We start from the raw sequence: 15283 nt of genomic DNA on the forward strand, positions 1-15283 counted from the left end.
TCCAACCGTCTCATCCTCTGTCACCCTCTTCCTCTTGTTTACCCATCAGGTTCAGGTCAGTTCAGTTCAATCGCTTAGTTGTGTCTGACTTTTTGCGACCCCGTGGACTGTAGCACGTCAGGCTTCCCTGTCCATCACCAACTCCTGGAGCTTGTTCAAACTCACATCCATTGAGTCAGTGATGCCATCCAACCATCTCATCCTCTGTCGTCCCCTTCTCCTCCCGCCTTCAGTCTTCCCCAGCATCAGGGTCTTTTCCAATGAGTCAGTTCTTCACATCAGGTGGCCAAAGTATTGGAGCTTCAGCTTCAGCATCAGTCCTTCCAATGAACATTCAGGACTGATGTTTCCTTTAGGATGGACTGGTTGGACTCTCAAGAATCTTCTCCAACACCACCGTTCAAAAGCATCAGTTCTTCGGTGCTCAAGCTTTCTTTATAGTCCAACTCTCACATCCATACATGACCACTGGAAAAACCACAGCTATGACTAGACGGACCTTTGTCAGCAAAGTAATGTCTTTGCTTTTTAATAATCCATCAGATTAGAAGACTTTTAAAGATCTCACCAATTGTTAGCGAGGCTGTGGGGAAGAAGAATCCTCTCAGATACTCCTCATGGAATGCAAACCGACGGAGCCTCTTCAGAGGCCATACAGAGCCAACCCTGCTTCCCTACAGGGGATGCTCCCAACAAGCCAGACAAGTGTGGGCTAAAGCGTTTGTTCCAGGAGCAAATGGGAAATAACTTCCAGTGGTTCCACTAGGAATACTCTGCAGCAGTTTACAACAGAGCCACATGTCATGGGACAGGAAAGGCCCGGGACCTGTTCTTAAGTGAGAAAGGTAGGGCACAGAATCACCTGGTGCAACATCTTCTGTGGGTGTTTTTAAATGTTTCTAAGACAGCAAAACCAAAAATTTTACATACACGTTTATACCTGCTATGCTGTGCTGTGCTTAATCGCTCAGTCGTGTCTGACTCTTTGCGACCCCATGGAGTGTAGCCCGCCAGGCTCCTTTGCCCATGGGGTTCTCCAGGCAAGAATACTGGAGTGGGTTGCCATGCCCTCCTCCAGGGGATCTTCCCAACCCAGGGATCCAATCCAGGTCTCCCGCACTGCAGGAGGATTCTTTACCATGTGAGCCATCATACTTCCTCACGTGACAGTCATCTTTCCCTGCTTCTCCTGCCAGATCTGCAGAGCTCTGGGCAGGCAGGGACCCTCAGCTGCCTCGCTGGCACAGAGCAGCCCCAGGGGCCATGGTCTGTGCTCGCTCAGTGAAGGAGGTGGGCTGCCTGGCTTTACCTTTGCAGAGGAACTGCTGAATGGCCTCAGTGCCAGCGCCACACACCTCCTGCGGGGGGTAGACCATGGACAATGCATCGAGGCTCAGGGTCTGCAGACACAAGGAGACCCCTCTTTATCTGTCGTTCACTTCACCGCTCAACACAATCAAGACATAAGATCTTTAAAGAGGTAATCAAGTTCAAAACAAAGTCACCAGTCTGGGCTCTAGTCCAGCATGAACTGGTGTCCTTAAAAGATGAGGCAATCAGGACTCAGACACATTCCAAGGAGGAGGATGGGAGGACACAGGGAGAAGACAGCCATCCAGAAGCCAAGGAGAGGAAGGCCTTAGAAGAACCAACCCCACCAAGACCTCGATCTTGGACTTCCGGCCTGCAGAAGTCTTAAGGCCCCAGCCTGGGGCGCTTTATTAGGACAGCACAGTGTCCCTGGACCGCCCTGCCCTCCACCCCCAGCTCTGACGATCATGGTTTCTGCAGCTCTGAGCTGAGGCTGCTCCCTCCCCGCCAGTGCCCTCCAGCCACTGCGGCTTCCAACCACATCGGCTCCCCTGCTCCTCCCTTAACACGTCCTGGGCTTTCCCGCCTCCTGCCTTTCCCCGACTGTGCCTCCACCTGGAACGCTCCCATGACCCCTATCGACTTCTCCAGGGCTTTCTCCTCTTTCAAGGTCTGGCTCAGACACCGTGTCTTTCTTAATGAACCCATCAGGATTCAGCATGAGCTTTTCACTCTACTAGGAATATGCTTTGCTGCCCCTATTATGACAGCAAGTCACCTAATTCGTCATTCACACTGTTCTCTGTGAGCCCAAGGACCTTGAGATCTCCATGACCCCCATATCCTGTGACCAGGGCAGGCCTCCAGGAACGTGGGAGGGGAGCGGAGGGCAGGCCAGGCAGGCCCCCAGGTGAGAGCATGGCCCACCTACCTCTAGGGTTCGGATGTGCGCCAGCATCCGAGGCAGCCTCTGAATCTCATTCTCACTGATGTCCAGAGTGCGCAGGCTCCGAAGCTCCCCCAGCGTGTCTGGCAGCTCCTTCAGCCTGTTGTCTGGAGGGGTCCCAGTGGCACAGCTCAGCACCCCACAGCCCCTTCACGAGCTTCCGGCCTGACACCTGCCAGGACTAGGTGGAGGTGGGTGCCTCCCTCGGAGCCTGGGGTATACCCCGGCTCCATGAGGAAAAGCGGTGGAGTTTCAACGACACAGGTTCAAGTCCCTGCTCCACCACTTATGAGCTGAGAGACTCTGGAAAACTGACTTGACCTCTCTGGACCAGTTTCCACATAAGTAAAATGGGGGTGCCCACACTATTTGGCCTTATAGGAATACTGAGGGATTCAAAGAGATGATGCATATGAAAAGGTACTCAGCATAGGGCCTATCACATGATGTACCCATGTGAGTGGTTAGTGATTAGTAAACTGTAATCACTAATTACTAATCACAGAAAGCGATTAGTAAACTGGGTGCTCTTATGTTCATCATTATTTACATGTTACAAATGGGTAAACTATGGCACCCTGTGCAGACAGAACTGAAGGAAAAGCAGAAAGGAGCGAGCTGGGGGTGCAGGGAGGCACGTGTTAGAATCCCGGCTCGGTCACTACTGCACTGGCTGGTCTTGAGCAAGTCACGGCTCCCTGAGCCTCGTTTTCCTCATCTGTAAATTGGGGCTAAGACCTCTTTCCTCTCTCACACACACTTGTGGCACCCCCGAGTGTGGAAGCGCTCGCTCCTCACTGGGTGGGAAGGGATACTAAGAATGGCTCTCACCCAGTCAGTCCACACTCTCACCGTCCATCGCCCATGGTTCTAAGCACCAACCTCCCTGTAAGACCTCTCCTCCCTGTAAGGTCCCACCCGGGAGGAGCTGCAGGAACCCTCCAGAAGCTCTGTCTGGTTACCATGGAGTCACACTGACCGCAGAGGAGGTCCGACAGTTTGAGTGACGCCTGGGGGCTGGCTGCTCTCCTGCTCAATGGGTCCCAGGACAGGCACCCTGGGGACACTAGCTGGGTCAGCTCAGAGTAGACCGAGGGTCATGTGGACAGGGCTTCCTGGCCCCCTACCTTTCACATTGAGGGTCTGGAGCTGGATCAGGTTCCCAATGGAACGTGGGAGACAGGTCAGTTGATTCCTTTCCACGTTCAAGACCTAAGAGAGAGGGAGAATGGCAAGAGAAGGCACACACGCAGACAGTAATGCCTACCCTGCTTCTGGCCAGGCGTCACCCGGGCACCACACCCACATCTTTATCTCCCGACAGCCCTGTGAGGAAGACACCAACTGTCACGATCCCATCCGAGAGATGAGAAGACTGAGGCTCGGAGTGGTGAGGTCCGGTGTCCAAAGGCAATGCTAGACTTTGAACCTGGTTCTTGCTGAGGCTGTACCATTTATACTGACCACAAACACCTGATAATAAGGGGATCAGGTGAGGGGGCACGTGATGAAGCTTTGTTATCCCAGAGTGAACAGAAGGAAGCTGAGCTGCATCCAGGCAATGGGACCTGCCCAAAGCTGTGGAGCCAGCAGCTGGTGGAGCCAGGATTGAAACCTGGGCTGACTGGTGGCACCGTGAGGTGAGCGAGGCCGACAGGATGACACATAAAGTAACCATTAAGAATAAACAGATACGATGGGAAGGCACGCACGTTAAAAACAATGTGGCAGATGAGTGTTCGATGAACCCAAGGATGGCTGTAAGTTATTCTCATCAGGCATCCCAAAGTTACAGAAGAGTGACGGCACCAGTTATACAAAACACGTGTGTGAAAAAGGACGGGCTGTCCTCCTCTGTGAACTGGGGATGATGCTGACATGTGTTCAGAGGGGCTGTGAGCAATTAGTTGACGACGCAAGTGAAATGCTTAGCTCGGTGCTGGCATGCAGCGGGCGCTCAATAAATGCAGGGGCTGCCACTGACAAGAAGCAGAAGCGAGACACTGAGCCGGAGAGCTGGATTCACCACTTGGAAATGGTGGACTCGCTGGGCGCTCTTTTTCTGTAAAGTTGTGGGAGCTAATGATGCAATCCCAACGTGCATGCCAAAAATTCGGTGGAGAGATGCCCACAGCCCAGACTGCAAGGCTGGCACCACCCCTGGGCACCTCAATAGTAAAGGCAGAGGAGCCAGCGGCACCCAAGCCCTGGCTGGAGCATGACCAGAACATTCTGGGTCTGTGCGGCTGCAGTTTCTTACTTAGGGGGTCAAAGGTGGGTTGTGTCTCCTGCAGCCATACCTGCAGGGCTGTCAGCTGCCCTATGTCGTCAGGAAGGGCTGTCAGCTGGTTATCATGAAGATCCAGAACCTGTGGAAGGGAGACAAGTGGAACACCCGAAGTCCCGACTGAGAAAGGCCCAGCGATTTCAGGCTCCAGGGAGACGGTGTGGTGGGGGTGCCCCCGGGCCTCTGGTGTTCAAGAGTACCAACCCCTTCCTCCCCAACTAAAGGACCACTCCATCTTTTGTTTTTGTAAGTATTATACCATTTCATTCTTATCTATCCAGTATGTGTACATATTCATGTTGAAAACTCCTCATGGTCTAGATATATATTTGCATAGTAAAAGACTACGAAATATGCAATAAAATATTGATAGCAGTTCTCTAGAGTGTGAAATTATGTTTTAACTGTATTTGCTAATATTTTTAACAACGAAAATGAGCAAAATGGGGTAGGAGATACATATATGTATACATATAAAATACATATAGATGAAATATAAATACACACGAATATGAAAGCTTTTTAATGTTATCTTTCTCCCGCTTATAAAAATAAAGCGTGTTAGACCAGAACAATAAAGAGAAGTAAGAACTACCCCTAGTCCCCACACACCAGCATTGGCTATAAAAATCACTTTGATGCCTCCACTGCCAGTCTCTACACTGCCGCGTGCATACCCTCGGTCACAGCTCAAGTTTATGGGGAACAGCCCGGGGGTCCTGCCTCCCGTCCACTGTGACCATGTCCCAGCCTCTGTCCTGGGGGAGCTGTCAGGAGGGAGTCACTCAGCTCACCGCGCTTCCACGCACTGACTTGCTTCCTCTTGCTTCCTGTCTGGGCCCATTGGTCTCCCTGTTCTCTGCCACTTTGCCTTTCCACGAGTTTACGGTTTGCCTTTCCACCTAGCGGGTAAGCTCCCTGAGGGCGGGGCTTGCGGCTGGTTCTCTGCAACCTCACCGCACACAGGCCCAGAGGAGGCACCTGATAAACCATGCTGATCACGCCCAGAGTCCCGATGACATGAGGCACGTCTGGCATAAACTCTGACAGCTGAGACGTGACGGGAGGGGCATGCTGGCTGCCCCCTGGGAGCAGGGCCCCAGTACCTTGATGGTGGCGAGACTCAGGAGGCTGCAGGATTTAGGGAGCAGGGAGGTGAGCAGATTCGTGTGGACGATCAACACCTGCGTGGGAAAGAGTTTCGGCATGTTAGGCTGAAGGAGAGCTGCAGGGAGGGAGGTTGGAGGTGGGGCAGCTGGCACGGCACTGGGCACCAGTGGTCAGCCTGGCCCAGCGCTCTCTCCTGTAGACATCACAAGCGACGTCTCCAAACACAGGAAAACCAGATGACCGTAAACTCTGGAATCTCAAGACTGAAAGGGACCTCAGAGGTCTAATTCTTCCTTCCATCCCGAGAAGCGATCCCCATGCAGCTGTCCCGACCTTAACGTCCCTCAGCTTCAACAGCATCTGTGGAAAATGTCGTTGTTGTCTAGTCTCTCAGTTGTGTCTGACTCTTTGTGACCCCATGGATTGTAGCCCACTAGGCTCTTCTGTCCACAGGATTCTCCGGGAAAAAATATTGGGGTGGGTTGCCATTTCCTTCTCCAGGGGACTTTCTTGACCCATGGATCGAACCCCGCATTAGCAGGTGGATTCTCTAGCACTGAGCTACCAGGGAAGCCCCTGGTGGAAAACAGAATGATAAATTCCTGCCTCTGAGGGCTGCTAACGCTAAGAGACAGAAAGCACTCAGTCCAGGGCTGGGACATGATCAGACGCTCAATCAGAGTCACATGCTACTATTTTTGTTAGGCGTTGGCCCTTACATGGATACTTTCAATGTCAAGCTCACTCCTCTGTTGGCATAGAACACATTTTACCTACTTGCTCTTAGACACTTCATTTAGAATACTATTACCTACCTGCATACAAAGCTGCAATGCCTTTCTGAAAAATCATTCATTCCACTCTTAACCTTCCCTAATTGACCAGAATGAAATGAGTGTGATTTTTACTATTAATAACAATGTGGTTATTCAGTGTCCACTATGTGGCAGGCACTCTACTCAGGCCATTTACATCTTTATCTCTACCTTCCTGTCACTCATTTAATTCTCACAGTAGCTCTGCGAGTGGAGAACGATGGATGTCTTCCTTTCACAGATGGAGAAACTGAGATGTAAGAGTGTAAGGAAGTTGCCCAATTCAGGAGGGGCCCAGCCAGAGCTGCCTGATGCCAGGGCCTGCTCCCCTGTGAGGACGCCTGCTGCAGGTGGAAAGTGTGCCATTCAGAGAGAAGAGGGATGTCTAGGCCAGGATCCCCACCTGATTTCAAACAAGCAAACATGCCATGAATACTTTTCTGAAAATGTAGATCCGTCTCACCTTCTTCTGCAGAACTTTACATGTTGCAAAAGCCCCAAATGGAATCTAAGATAAGATAAAGAAGAATCAGTGCCTCCCCTCCTGCCAGTGTTTAACCTGTCGAATGGCAGGAAGAAGGGGCAGGAAGTGAGTAAGTCTAAGCCTTGGGAAGGCTGGGAGGAAGCCGCACTGGGTGGTCAGCCCTTCCAATCAGCTGTCAGTGACTTCCCCAACTACCCACCCCATCCCCATCATGAACTCCAAGGGGCAAAAGACAGATCTCTGATGTCCTACAGAGAATCCCAGGCTCTCCCAAGGCCTCAGGAATCTGTGGGCTCATTTTCTGGACTCTGTGACTCTTGAAGACCATGCTGAGGCCAAAAGATCATCTCAGTTTTCTCTCACAAGAACAAAAGCTAAGGAAACATCTCTTGACTAGAGCTTCTGGCCTCTTAAAAGTCTCAGTCCACATCTATCCCAGGGACAGCAGAGCCAAGAAAGAGAGCAGATAAAACTTCACAAGCAGAACACCAACCACCCCCACTTTACCTCGGAGAGTTCACATTTAGAGATGTCAAGAATGTCATCTGCTCCAGCTTCTTTTGCCTAGGGAAAAAAAGAATTTTAAAAAAAAGCCAGGGGTGGGGGCAGTTTCCAGGACTTTACTGGTAGTCCAGTGGTTAAGACACCGCACTCCCAATTCAGGGGGCCAGGGTTCAATCCCTGGTCAGGGAACCAAATCCCACATGCCACAACTAAAAGAGGCAGCGTGCCACAACTGAGACCCAGTGCAGGCAAATAAATCGTTTTAAAAAGAAGAAGAAAGAAAAAGAAAAGGGTTCGAGCAAAACATCCTTCCAGGGTGGACAAATCAGGCAAAGAAACATAGGATTAATGGCTTCAAAGAATCGCAGACACCCTCCTGGTTCAACTAGTCCATTCTGAAGGTGCACCAATGATCCTGGCTTTAACTGGGCTTGAGGTCCGGCAGGGAAGAGTGTGAACAAGTCACACCAAGCGTGGTCAGTCTGCAGAGGGGAAGTGCAGCGTGGAGCCCTGCTGCCTGGGGCGGAGGTGGAGATGGGCATAGACTTGGAGGAAACCCATTTCCCTCACCAGACACATCTGGTACTCCAGGCGTTTCCGAGCCTCCTCGCTGGGTTTCCGCTTCCGGAAGAAGAGTGGCATCCTTCCTTTTTCCTAGAGCGATCTTCACCACACTAGGGTGGAGGAGAGGGGTGAGGCCCTGGGGCATCTGTCACAGCCCCCCAACACCCTGGACAAAGTACAGTAACAAGAGCACGGAGCTCATCTGCTGGATTATATGCTCCTTGAGGGCAGGGCCATGTCCATCGTGACCATCCATCTGTGCCCCGAGCCTGGCACAGCAGGTGCTCAATACCATTTGTTCTTTGTTGACTAAACAAGCAGCAGCAGGATGTGGAAAAGCACAACAGCAAGCCAGGTGACCTGGCTTTGAGCCCACATTTGCCCCTGACCCACTGTGAGCCCCTGACATACCCATTCCCCGTTCAGGGCCCCCATCTCTCCTCCACGTTAGACAAGGGGGTTGATCTGGAGACGTTTCCTCAGGTCCTCTTCAAGGAGGCTTTTTGAGGACTCTAACAGCCTTGGCTGTTGAATCACTTCTAACCCCTGAAACACTATCAGAGTGGCCTCAGGAAACCACCAAACGCCACATGGGTTTAGCCAGCGCTCTCCTTGGTCCTGGGGAACTCAACTACATCGTAACCAAAGGCGTTTCTGAATTATCAATAAATAAAAATTCAAAAGCAATTCTCAGGTAATTTGCCACTCTCCCAGTTATTACAATCCCATTTGATTCTCACCACTGCCCTCTTTATAGTAACAAAATTGATGCTCATCAAGTTCAGCTATCTGGTTATACAGCTAGACTGTAGTCCAAACCTGTAGTCTGGAACCTCTGCTCTTTCAAGTCCTGATCCCGTGGTGTTTGCCCAACTCCTTGGTGCTTCAGTAACTTAGCACACACCCAGTACACACTGTCCTGAACTCACTGCCTGCCCGGTATCAGAAAATGTCAGCACTTGATATGGAACATCAGTGGGTCAGGATGCACTCATACACAGAAGCTTATGGTTAATAGCATGGACACTGGGATGATTTTGCTCGTTTAACTGTTTTTGAATCCCAGCTCGGCCACCCACCAGCCATGTCCCCTTGGCTCACCTCTCTGAGCCTCAGTTTTCTCTTCTGTAAAGTGTGAGTAATATAATGTTCCCAACACCTGGTTCTATTTGGAGCCAGTGATTTCCATATTTGTAAAGCCCATAACACAGTACCTGGCACAGTGTTAATCACATACCACCACACATCTAACAAACATTTATTCAGGGCCTAGGACAGTAGAAAGAGCCAGGCAGAGAGGGGCCAGGGTGGAGATGCAGTTGAAGAAGACATATGCCTCCTCCTCAGGGGAGGGGCAGAGATCACAGGTCTCTGCCGACAGAGGTGTGGGCTGTCTGGGGAGCTGGCCTAGCCTGCAGAGCTGGCTCGGGCCCCTCTTGTCGCCCCACCTGTCTGCAGGGATGGGGAATAATTTAAGACCAGCCCTCCGCCATCTCTCCTTAATGACCAGCTCTTATCCTTCTGCTCCCCAATGGCCACCTCTCTTCCATCCCTCCTAGATCAGCTCTTCCCTATCTGCTCCCTGATGTCCATTCCTCATCTATCTCCTCCCTGACGTCCAGCCTAGATAGGAAGAGCCACACCCATCCTCCCCAGCCTGGAGTGGGCAGTGCCCAACCTTTCTGTGCAGATAAACAGGTCCCCGATGGTTGTTCCCTCGGGTGGACCTGAAGGCAGGCCGATCACTCGCAGGGCTTGGTCATGGACGTGGGGTGGCAGGCCACTGGGCACTGCACGTCCCCTGCGGAGCAGAGTCTGGTCTCCTCCAAACGAAGGAACTGGGGATCGAAATTCAGAATCTCAGAAAGTCATGCAGACCAGGATGACGAAGTCTGAGACTGAAGACCGCAGAATCTTAAAAGAGTTAAGAGTTGGACCGGATTTAGACTCTTAACAAAACTGTTCTAATAGCTAAAATGCATACATCACGAAGGAGTTAGAAGGTGGTCCGAGATCGCTGTGGCCGAGAGGTCTCGGAATGCGACGCGGACCTTAGGAGAGGGGCGGGGCTCTGGGATTGGGTGACTGGGACTATGGGGTGACCCTCAGGTTAAGGGAGAATGGGGAACAGCGGGGCCAAGGATCTCGGGAGCAGTCCTCTGTTGTCTGCCTTCTCAGGGACAACTGCCCCGAACCCCCCTTCAGACCCCCTAGCCACAGCTCACCGCGGTGCCGGGTTCTCCAGCCGCTAGCCTCAGGTGCCTGCCCACAAGCAATATGGCGGCAAGGGCGTCGCTGGAAGGTTGGGCGGAGACGGCAGTTCTCGCGACAGTCGCGCTTTCGGGTCTATATCCGGCGCAAAAGTCCCACCTTCCGGTCTTTCGGCTTTCGGCTCGGAGGAGGCAAAGGTGCAACTTTCTTCGGTCGTCCCGAATCCGGGTTCATCCGACACCAGCCGCCTCCACCATGCCGCCTAAGTTCGACCCCAACGAGATCAAAGTCGGTGCGTGCTTTAGATGTGGCCGGGGCTTCGGGATGCGGCATCCCTCCCCGTATTCCGTCCGGCCCGCGGCCCCTGCCCCGATGGCCTTTCCCACGTCGGGCCTCAAGGCCGCTGCCTCCTAGGGGCCTGCCCTCTGTTGCTGCGTTCAGGGCGCTGTGCGGTCGTGGCCGACTCTCTTATTCTTAATGGGCCTCGGACCTGTGGGGGCTTCGCAGCCCGCACGCCTTAGGGTAAGGTTTGTCTCCGGGCGCTTCTCCCTAGACTGGGTTGGCCGGCGGCGGAACTGCCCCCAAACCGATGCGGTGTGGGCCTCGGCAGCGGTGGCCGAACCCAAGGCCGCCGTCCCACGTGGCGCTTGGAGCGGCTCTCGCCTTGGCTGGAGGGGTGTCTTACTTTGCTCCCCGCTTTTGGCATTTTTCCCAGAAGAGGCAATCGGTGGTGCGGCCAGGCCCGCCAGGAGGACTGCGGAGGGGAGGCTGTGATTTGGGCAACCCCTTCTACGGAGGCACTAATTCTTTCTTTCTTCCAGTGTACTTGAGGTGTACCGGTGGGGAAGTCGGTGCCACGTCTGCCCTGGCCCCCAAGATCGGCCCTCTGGGTCTGGTAAGTCATCCCCGGGGGAGGGGGCCACTTACTAAGTAAGACTCCAGCCTGCGCAGACACGATTGCCTCTGAGGTGCCGTTGACAGGGACAGATTGTCATCCCCTACTAGGCCTCCGAGCCATTGAACTGGCACCAGCTGCCGCAGAATGGTTGTATATAAAGGTGGTTTCTGCTACTTGAACTTGGAGTTTTCGTGTGTCTTAGTTGCTGCTCTGAGGGTCCATGAGGGATGGGATAGAGGAGGTTTTTGAAGTCAAGAGTGAAAACTGTTGTCTGCTTGGTCTACTTCTTAGGGAAATAGCCATATGGCTGCTGGAGGATTGAATGGGGTGTGAAATGAAGACCTTTGTGAATGTTACAGTGAAGTCGCTCAGTCCTGTCTGACTCTTTGTGACCCCATGGACTGTAGCCTACCAGGCTTCTCTGTTCATGGGACTTTACAGGCAAGAATACTGGAGTGGGTTGCCATTTCTATAGAGGATCTTCCCCACCAAGGGATCGAACCCGGGTCTCCTGTATTGTGGGCAGCCGCTTTACAGTAACTAGTATTAACTCTGCTTTCAGTGTACTGATTCATACGGTTGGCTTTACCTGCTGTCCTGGAGAAGGAAATGGCAACCCACTCCAGTATTCTTGCCTGGAAAATCCCAGGTGGACTACAGTCTATGGGGTTGCAGAGAGTCTGACATGACTGAGTGACTAACACACGAAGGGTTGGACTTAATTCGTCTTTTTTTCTTGAATATAATTAGGTCTTTATTTTCTGGGCAGTGGTCTCCTGTCTGAAAAGTTATCCCATCATGGTTTTGCTTAAGCAGTGGCCGCCTTACTCTTTGTTGTCCCTTAGCTCAGCTAGTGCTCACTGGACACCTCTCCTGTTCAGTTCAGTTGCTCAGTCATGTCTAACTCTTTGCGACCCCAGGACTGCAGTACTCCAGGCCTCCCTGTCCATCACCAACTCCTGGAGCTTACTCAAACATGTCCGTTGAGTCGGTGATGCCATCCACCCATCTCATCCTCTGTCGTCCCCTTCTCCTGCCTTCAATCATTCCCAGAATCAGGGTCTTTTCAAATGAGTCAGTTCTTTGCATCAGGTGGCCAGAGGATTGGGGTTTTGGCTTCAGCATCAGTCCTTCCAATGAATATTAGGACTGATTTCCTTTAGGATGGACTGGTTGGAGCTCCTTGCAGTCCCAAGGGACTCTTTTAATAAGAGTCTTCTCCAACAGCACAGTTCAAAAGCTTCCATTTTTCATTGTTTAATCTCCTTTATATAATTCTCTTCAGGGAATTATAAAGTGCAGATGCCCAGACCGCATCCCCATAGGTTGACTAGGATTGGTCAGACACCAGGAACATGGTATCTTTAAAGATCCCCTGGTGGTCCAAATATAAAAGATACCACATAGATCTCTAGGAAAGGGTAGGTAAGCGACATGGCCCCATTGTGGCCTTAAACCTCAAGGTTACAGCCTTGGATAAACTAAACCCGTAGCCTCATTTTTCCAATTTAATTATGGTGATAGCCATACCTTGATTAGGTAGGCACAGTTAAACGTGTTTCAGAAAGCTTTCTTGTGTGCTGCCAAGTGAGAGGGACTGGGCAGATTTTCAGATCGGTTTCGGTTAGGGCACAGTGTGATTATATACCTTGTATTTCTACAGTCTCCAAAAAAGGTCGGTGATGACATTGCCAAGGCAACTGGTGATTGGAAGGGTCTGCGGATTACAGTGAAACTGACCATTCAGAACAGACAAGCCCAGGTACTTGGTTTGAGGGCAGGCAGAGGTGGGGATACCTGGGTGGCAGGTGCTAAAAGCAGTTTTATTTGTGGGGAGGGTTGTTTTAAGAGCATGATGTAAATATTAACTCTTCTCACTGTGGAGACACTGAGCAAATCAGCATTTGCTGGGGAAGGGTAGGCTGTGTTTCTGGTTGTGAAGATTAGCTTGAATGTATATTTGGTCAACAGTGTCCGGCCCCTGGTCCTGAGAGCCGAAGTGCACGGTATTATCGGTTCTTGCTAGAGGGTAGCATAGGGCTTATTCACATGGAGCATCTCTTCTGCAGATTGAGGTGGTACCTTCTGCTTCTGCCCTGATCATCAAAGCCCTCAAGGAACCACCAAGGGACAGAAAGAAGCAGAAAAACAGTGAGTGGTTTTTTCCCCTGGTAATTTGTGGGTGGTGGTGTGTCCAATGTAATAGACAGCTGTACTTGCTCCCTTTAAGGAAACAGGGATGGCACAGGTGTGTTAAGCTGTTACAGAGCCAGGCACTGCCAACAAGTGCCCTGTGGCTCTGCCCAATCACTGCTGTGGAACAGATCCCCTCAGAACATAGAGGAGGGAACTGTCAAACAGGGTGAAGAAACAGATAACCAGTAATTGGGAAGGGCAGCTTCCTAGCTAGATGACGTATGGACAGCTTTAACCAACCTGTCACTTTTTTCTCTTCAGAACAGTCCCTTCCATGTAAGGTTAGCAAAACTTGATTTTGTGTCTAGCCACCCGCCACTGCACCTGACCAGTTTTCTGTTGGCTGGTGCAATCCAGTGGTGAGCTAAAAATAACCCCAGCTTAGGAAACAGGGTTGTTCTTCATGTGGATGACTCTGTGCCGAAAGCATGGGAACAGGCTAGAAATGGATGAGAGAAGATGGACTGTGGTCTGCCCTGGCCTCAGGTGGTAACAAAGCTTTTGCTCTTTTCTGTTTTCTGCAGTTAAGCACAGTGGAAACATCACTTTTGATGAGATCGTCAACATTGCCCGGCAGATGCGGCATCGGTCTCTAGCTAGAGAGCTTTCTGGTAAGAGCAGAACAGTTTGGGGCACCTTAGCTGTAACTTGAGATGTGTTCCTTTAGTGGCCTTTTCCCAATTAGAAGGGGCTTTCTTAACTCTGTAAGACCTGGAATTAGGAGTGTCTTTTGGTTTGAGTCTGGGTATAATGGGATCTGTGGCCAGTTTTGCACTTGGAGATTTTAAATAATACTGAGTGCTGAGTTTTGGATTAGGGGAGCATATTATTCCCGTAATCCATAAAATAGTTACTCCTTATTCCTCTCCTCACCTGTATTCCCTCTGGTATCTGAGAATTGCGAGGGACTGACTTCCCCTCTGACTCCACCTTTTCTTAATGACAGGAACCATTAAAGAGATCCTGGGGACCGCCCAGTCTGTGGGCTGCAATGTTGATGGCCGCCATCCTCATGACATCATAGATGATATCAACAGTGGCGCAGTGGAGTGCCCTGCTGTAAGTCACTTCTGCACTGATATGGTTAAAATTAAGGTGAAGACTGGGGGCGGAGCTAATGTATCCTTTGAGATACTGTAAAGTTCTAGAAATGCTCAATAGTGGGGGATAAAGTTTTTTGTCCTGTTACTGAGAAGTTTCTTTTTTCCCCCCACAGAGTTAAGAACTGCAAAGGAAAAAGGAAAATAAAGGATCATTTGACAACCAGTGGACTTTCTGATGTAGCTTCTTCCTTGAGGGGTAGCCTAGTCTTTGTGGTCAAATTGCGGTCATTGGGCCCAAGGTGACAGATGAAGCCACAGTCTGGACAACAGCATTCTGACCTCAAGAAAACACTGTTGGGCAGAAAGGAAACTTGGGAGCTGAACGTACTAGAGAATATGTGTAGAAGGAGCTCTTCCCAAACCACTTTACTCGGTGGGTTGCAGGCCCAGGGCTTTGCTGTCCATCCCAGCACACAGCTGGGGCTCAGAATTACTGATGGGACAACCAAAGAACCTGATGTTTATGGTCCTTGATTGATCTCAAGTTGATGTAAAAGCGAGGTTAAAGTCTCCCATCCCTGGGTTGGGAAGATTCCCTGCAGAAGGAAATGGCAACCCACTCCAGTACTCTTGCCTTGAAAATTCCATGGGCAGAGGAGCTTGGTGCAGGCTACTATCTGATTTTCTATCTAGAGCTCCTCACTCACTTGATTTGATATGCAACAAATGAACATCAAACACGTAGGTGCTGAGACAAAAGCTTGAAATACCAACCTGGAAGGGGCTTTCTGGGGAGGAATGACAGCCCTAAGATCTTCATTTCTAGTTGCTTTCCTCTCCCATTTTTGCACTGTGTGCGCTCAGACTCGCTGCAGCCCCATGGACTGTAGCCTGCCAGGCTCCTCTGTCCATAG

The 15283-nt window shown here is 51.1% G+C and overlaps 2 protein-coding genes and 1 non-coding gene across 7 annotated transcripts in view; 2 read left to right on the top strand and 1 right to left on the bottom strand.

Annotated features, from left to right (window-relative positions):
• Positions 1 to 10330, bottom strand: part of LRSAM1 (leucine rich repeat and sterile alpha motif containing 1) — a 34399-nt gene extending 24069 nt beyond the window's left edge. Inside the window, exons 1-10 of one of the 5 annotated variants that reach the window (XM_069582352.1) lie at positions 10247 to 10330; positions 9700 to 9935; positions 8028 to 8131; positions 7461 to 7517; positions 6933 to 6977; positions 5651 to 5728; positions 4558 to 4626; positions 3385 to 3469; positions 2243 to 2364; positions 1310 to 1400 (exon numbers count right to left, since the gene is read on the bottom strand). In XM_069582352.1, coding sequence (XP_069438453.1) covers positions 1310 to 1400; positions 2243 to 2364; positions 3385 to 3469; positions 4558 to 4626; positions 5651 to 5728; positions 6933 to 6977; positions 7461 to 7517; positions 8028 to 8099 — 619 coding nt within the window. In that variant the 5' untranslated portion in view covers positions 8100 to 8131; positions 9700 to 9935; positions 10247 to 10330. The remainder of the gene's footprint in view (positions 1 to 1309; positions 1401 to 2242; positions 2365 to 3384; positions 3470 to 4557; positions 4627 to 5650; positions 5729 to 6932; positions 6978 to 7460; positions 7518 to 8027; positions 8132 to 9699; positions 9936 to 10246) is intronic. The other 4 variants (XM_069582351.1, XM_069582353.1, XM_069582355.1 and 1 more) reach the window with 4 other exon arrangements.
• A 31-nt stretch (positions 10331 to 10361) lies between these two features.
• On the top strand, positions 10362 to 14597 carry RPL12 (ribosomal protein L12). Its single transcript, XM_069582404.1, has 7 exons — positions 10362 to 10524; positions 11054 to 11127; positions 12794 to 12892; positions 13200 to 13281; positions 13851 to 13937; positions 14273 to 14385; positions 14543 to 14597. The coding sequence occupies exons 1-7, from the start codon at positions 10488 to 10490 to the stop codon at positions 14546 to 14548; spliced, it is 498 nt and encodes a 165-aa protein (XP_069438505.1). The 5' UTR covers positions 10362 to 10487; the 3' UTR covers positions 14549 to 14597.
• LOC138438470 (small nucleolar RNA SNORA65) lies at positions 13638 to 13766 on the top strand. Its single transcript, XR_011256397.1, has one exon. It is a non-coding gene; the product is annotated as a small nucleolar RNA SNORA65 (small nucleolar RNA).
• Positions 14598 to 15283: the final 686 nt, after the last annotated feature.

Source organism: Ovis canadensis, chromosome 3, assembly GCF_042477335.2.
Source record: "Ovis canadensis isolate MfBH-ARS-UI-01 breed Bighorn chromosome 3, ARS-UI_OviCan_v2, whole genome shotgun sequence".
Lineage (NCBI taxonomy): Eukaryota > Metazoa > Chordata > Mammalia > Artiodactyla > Bovidae > Ovis > Ovis canadensis.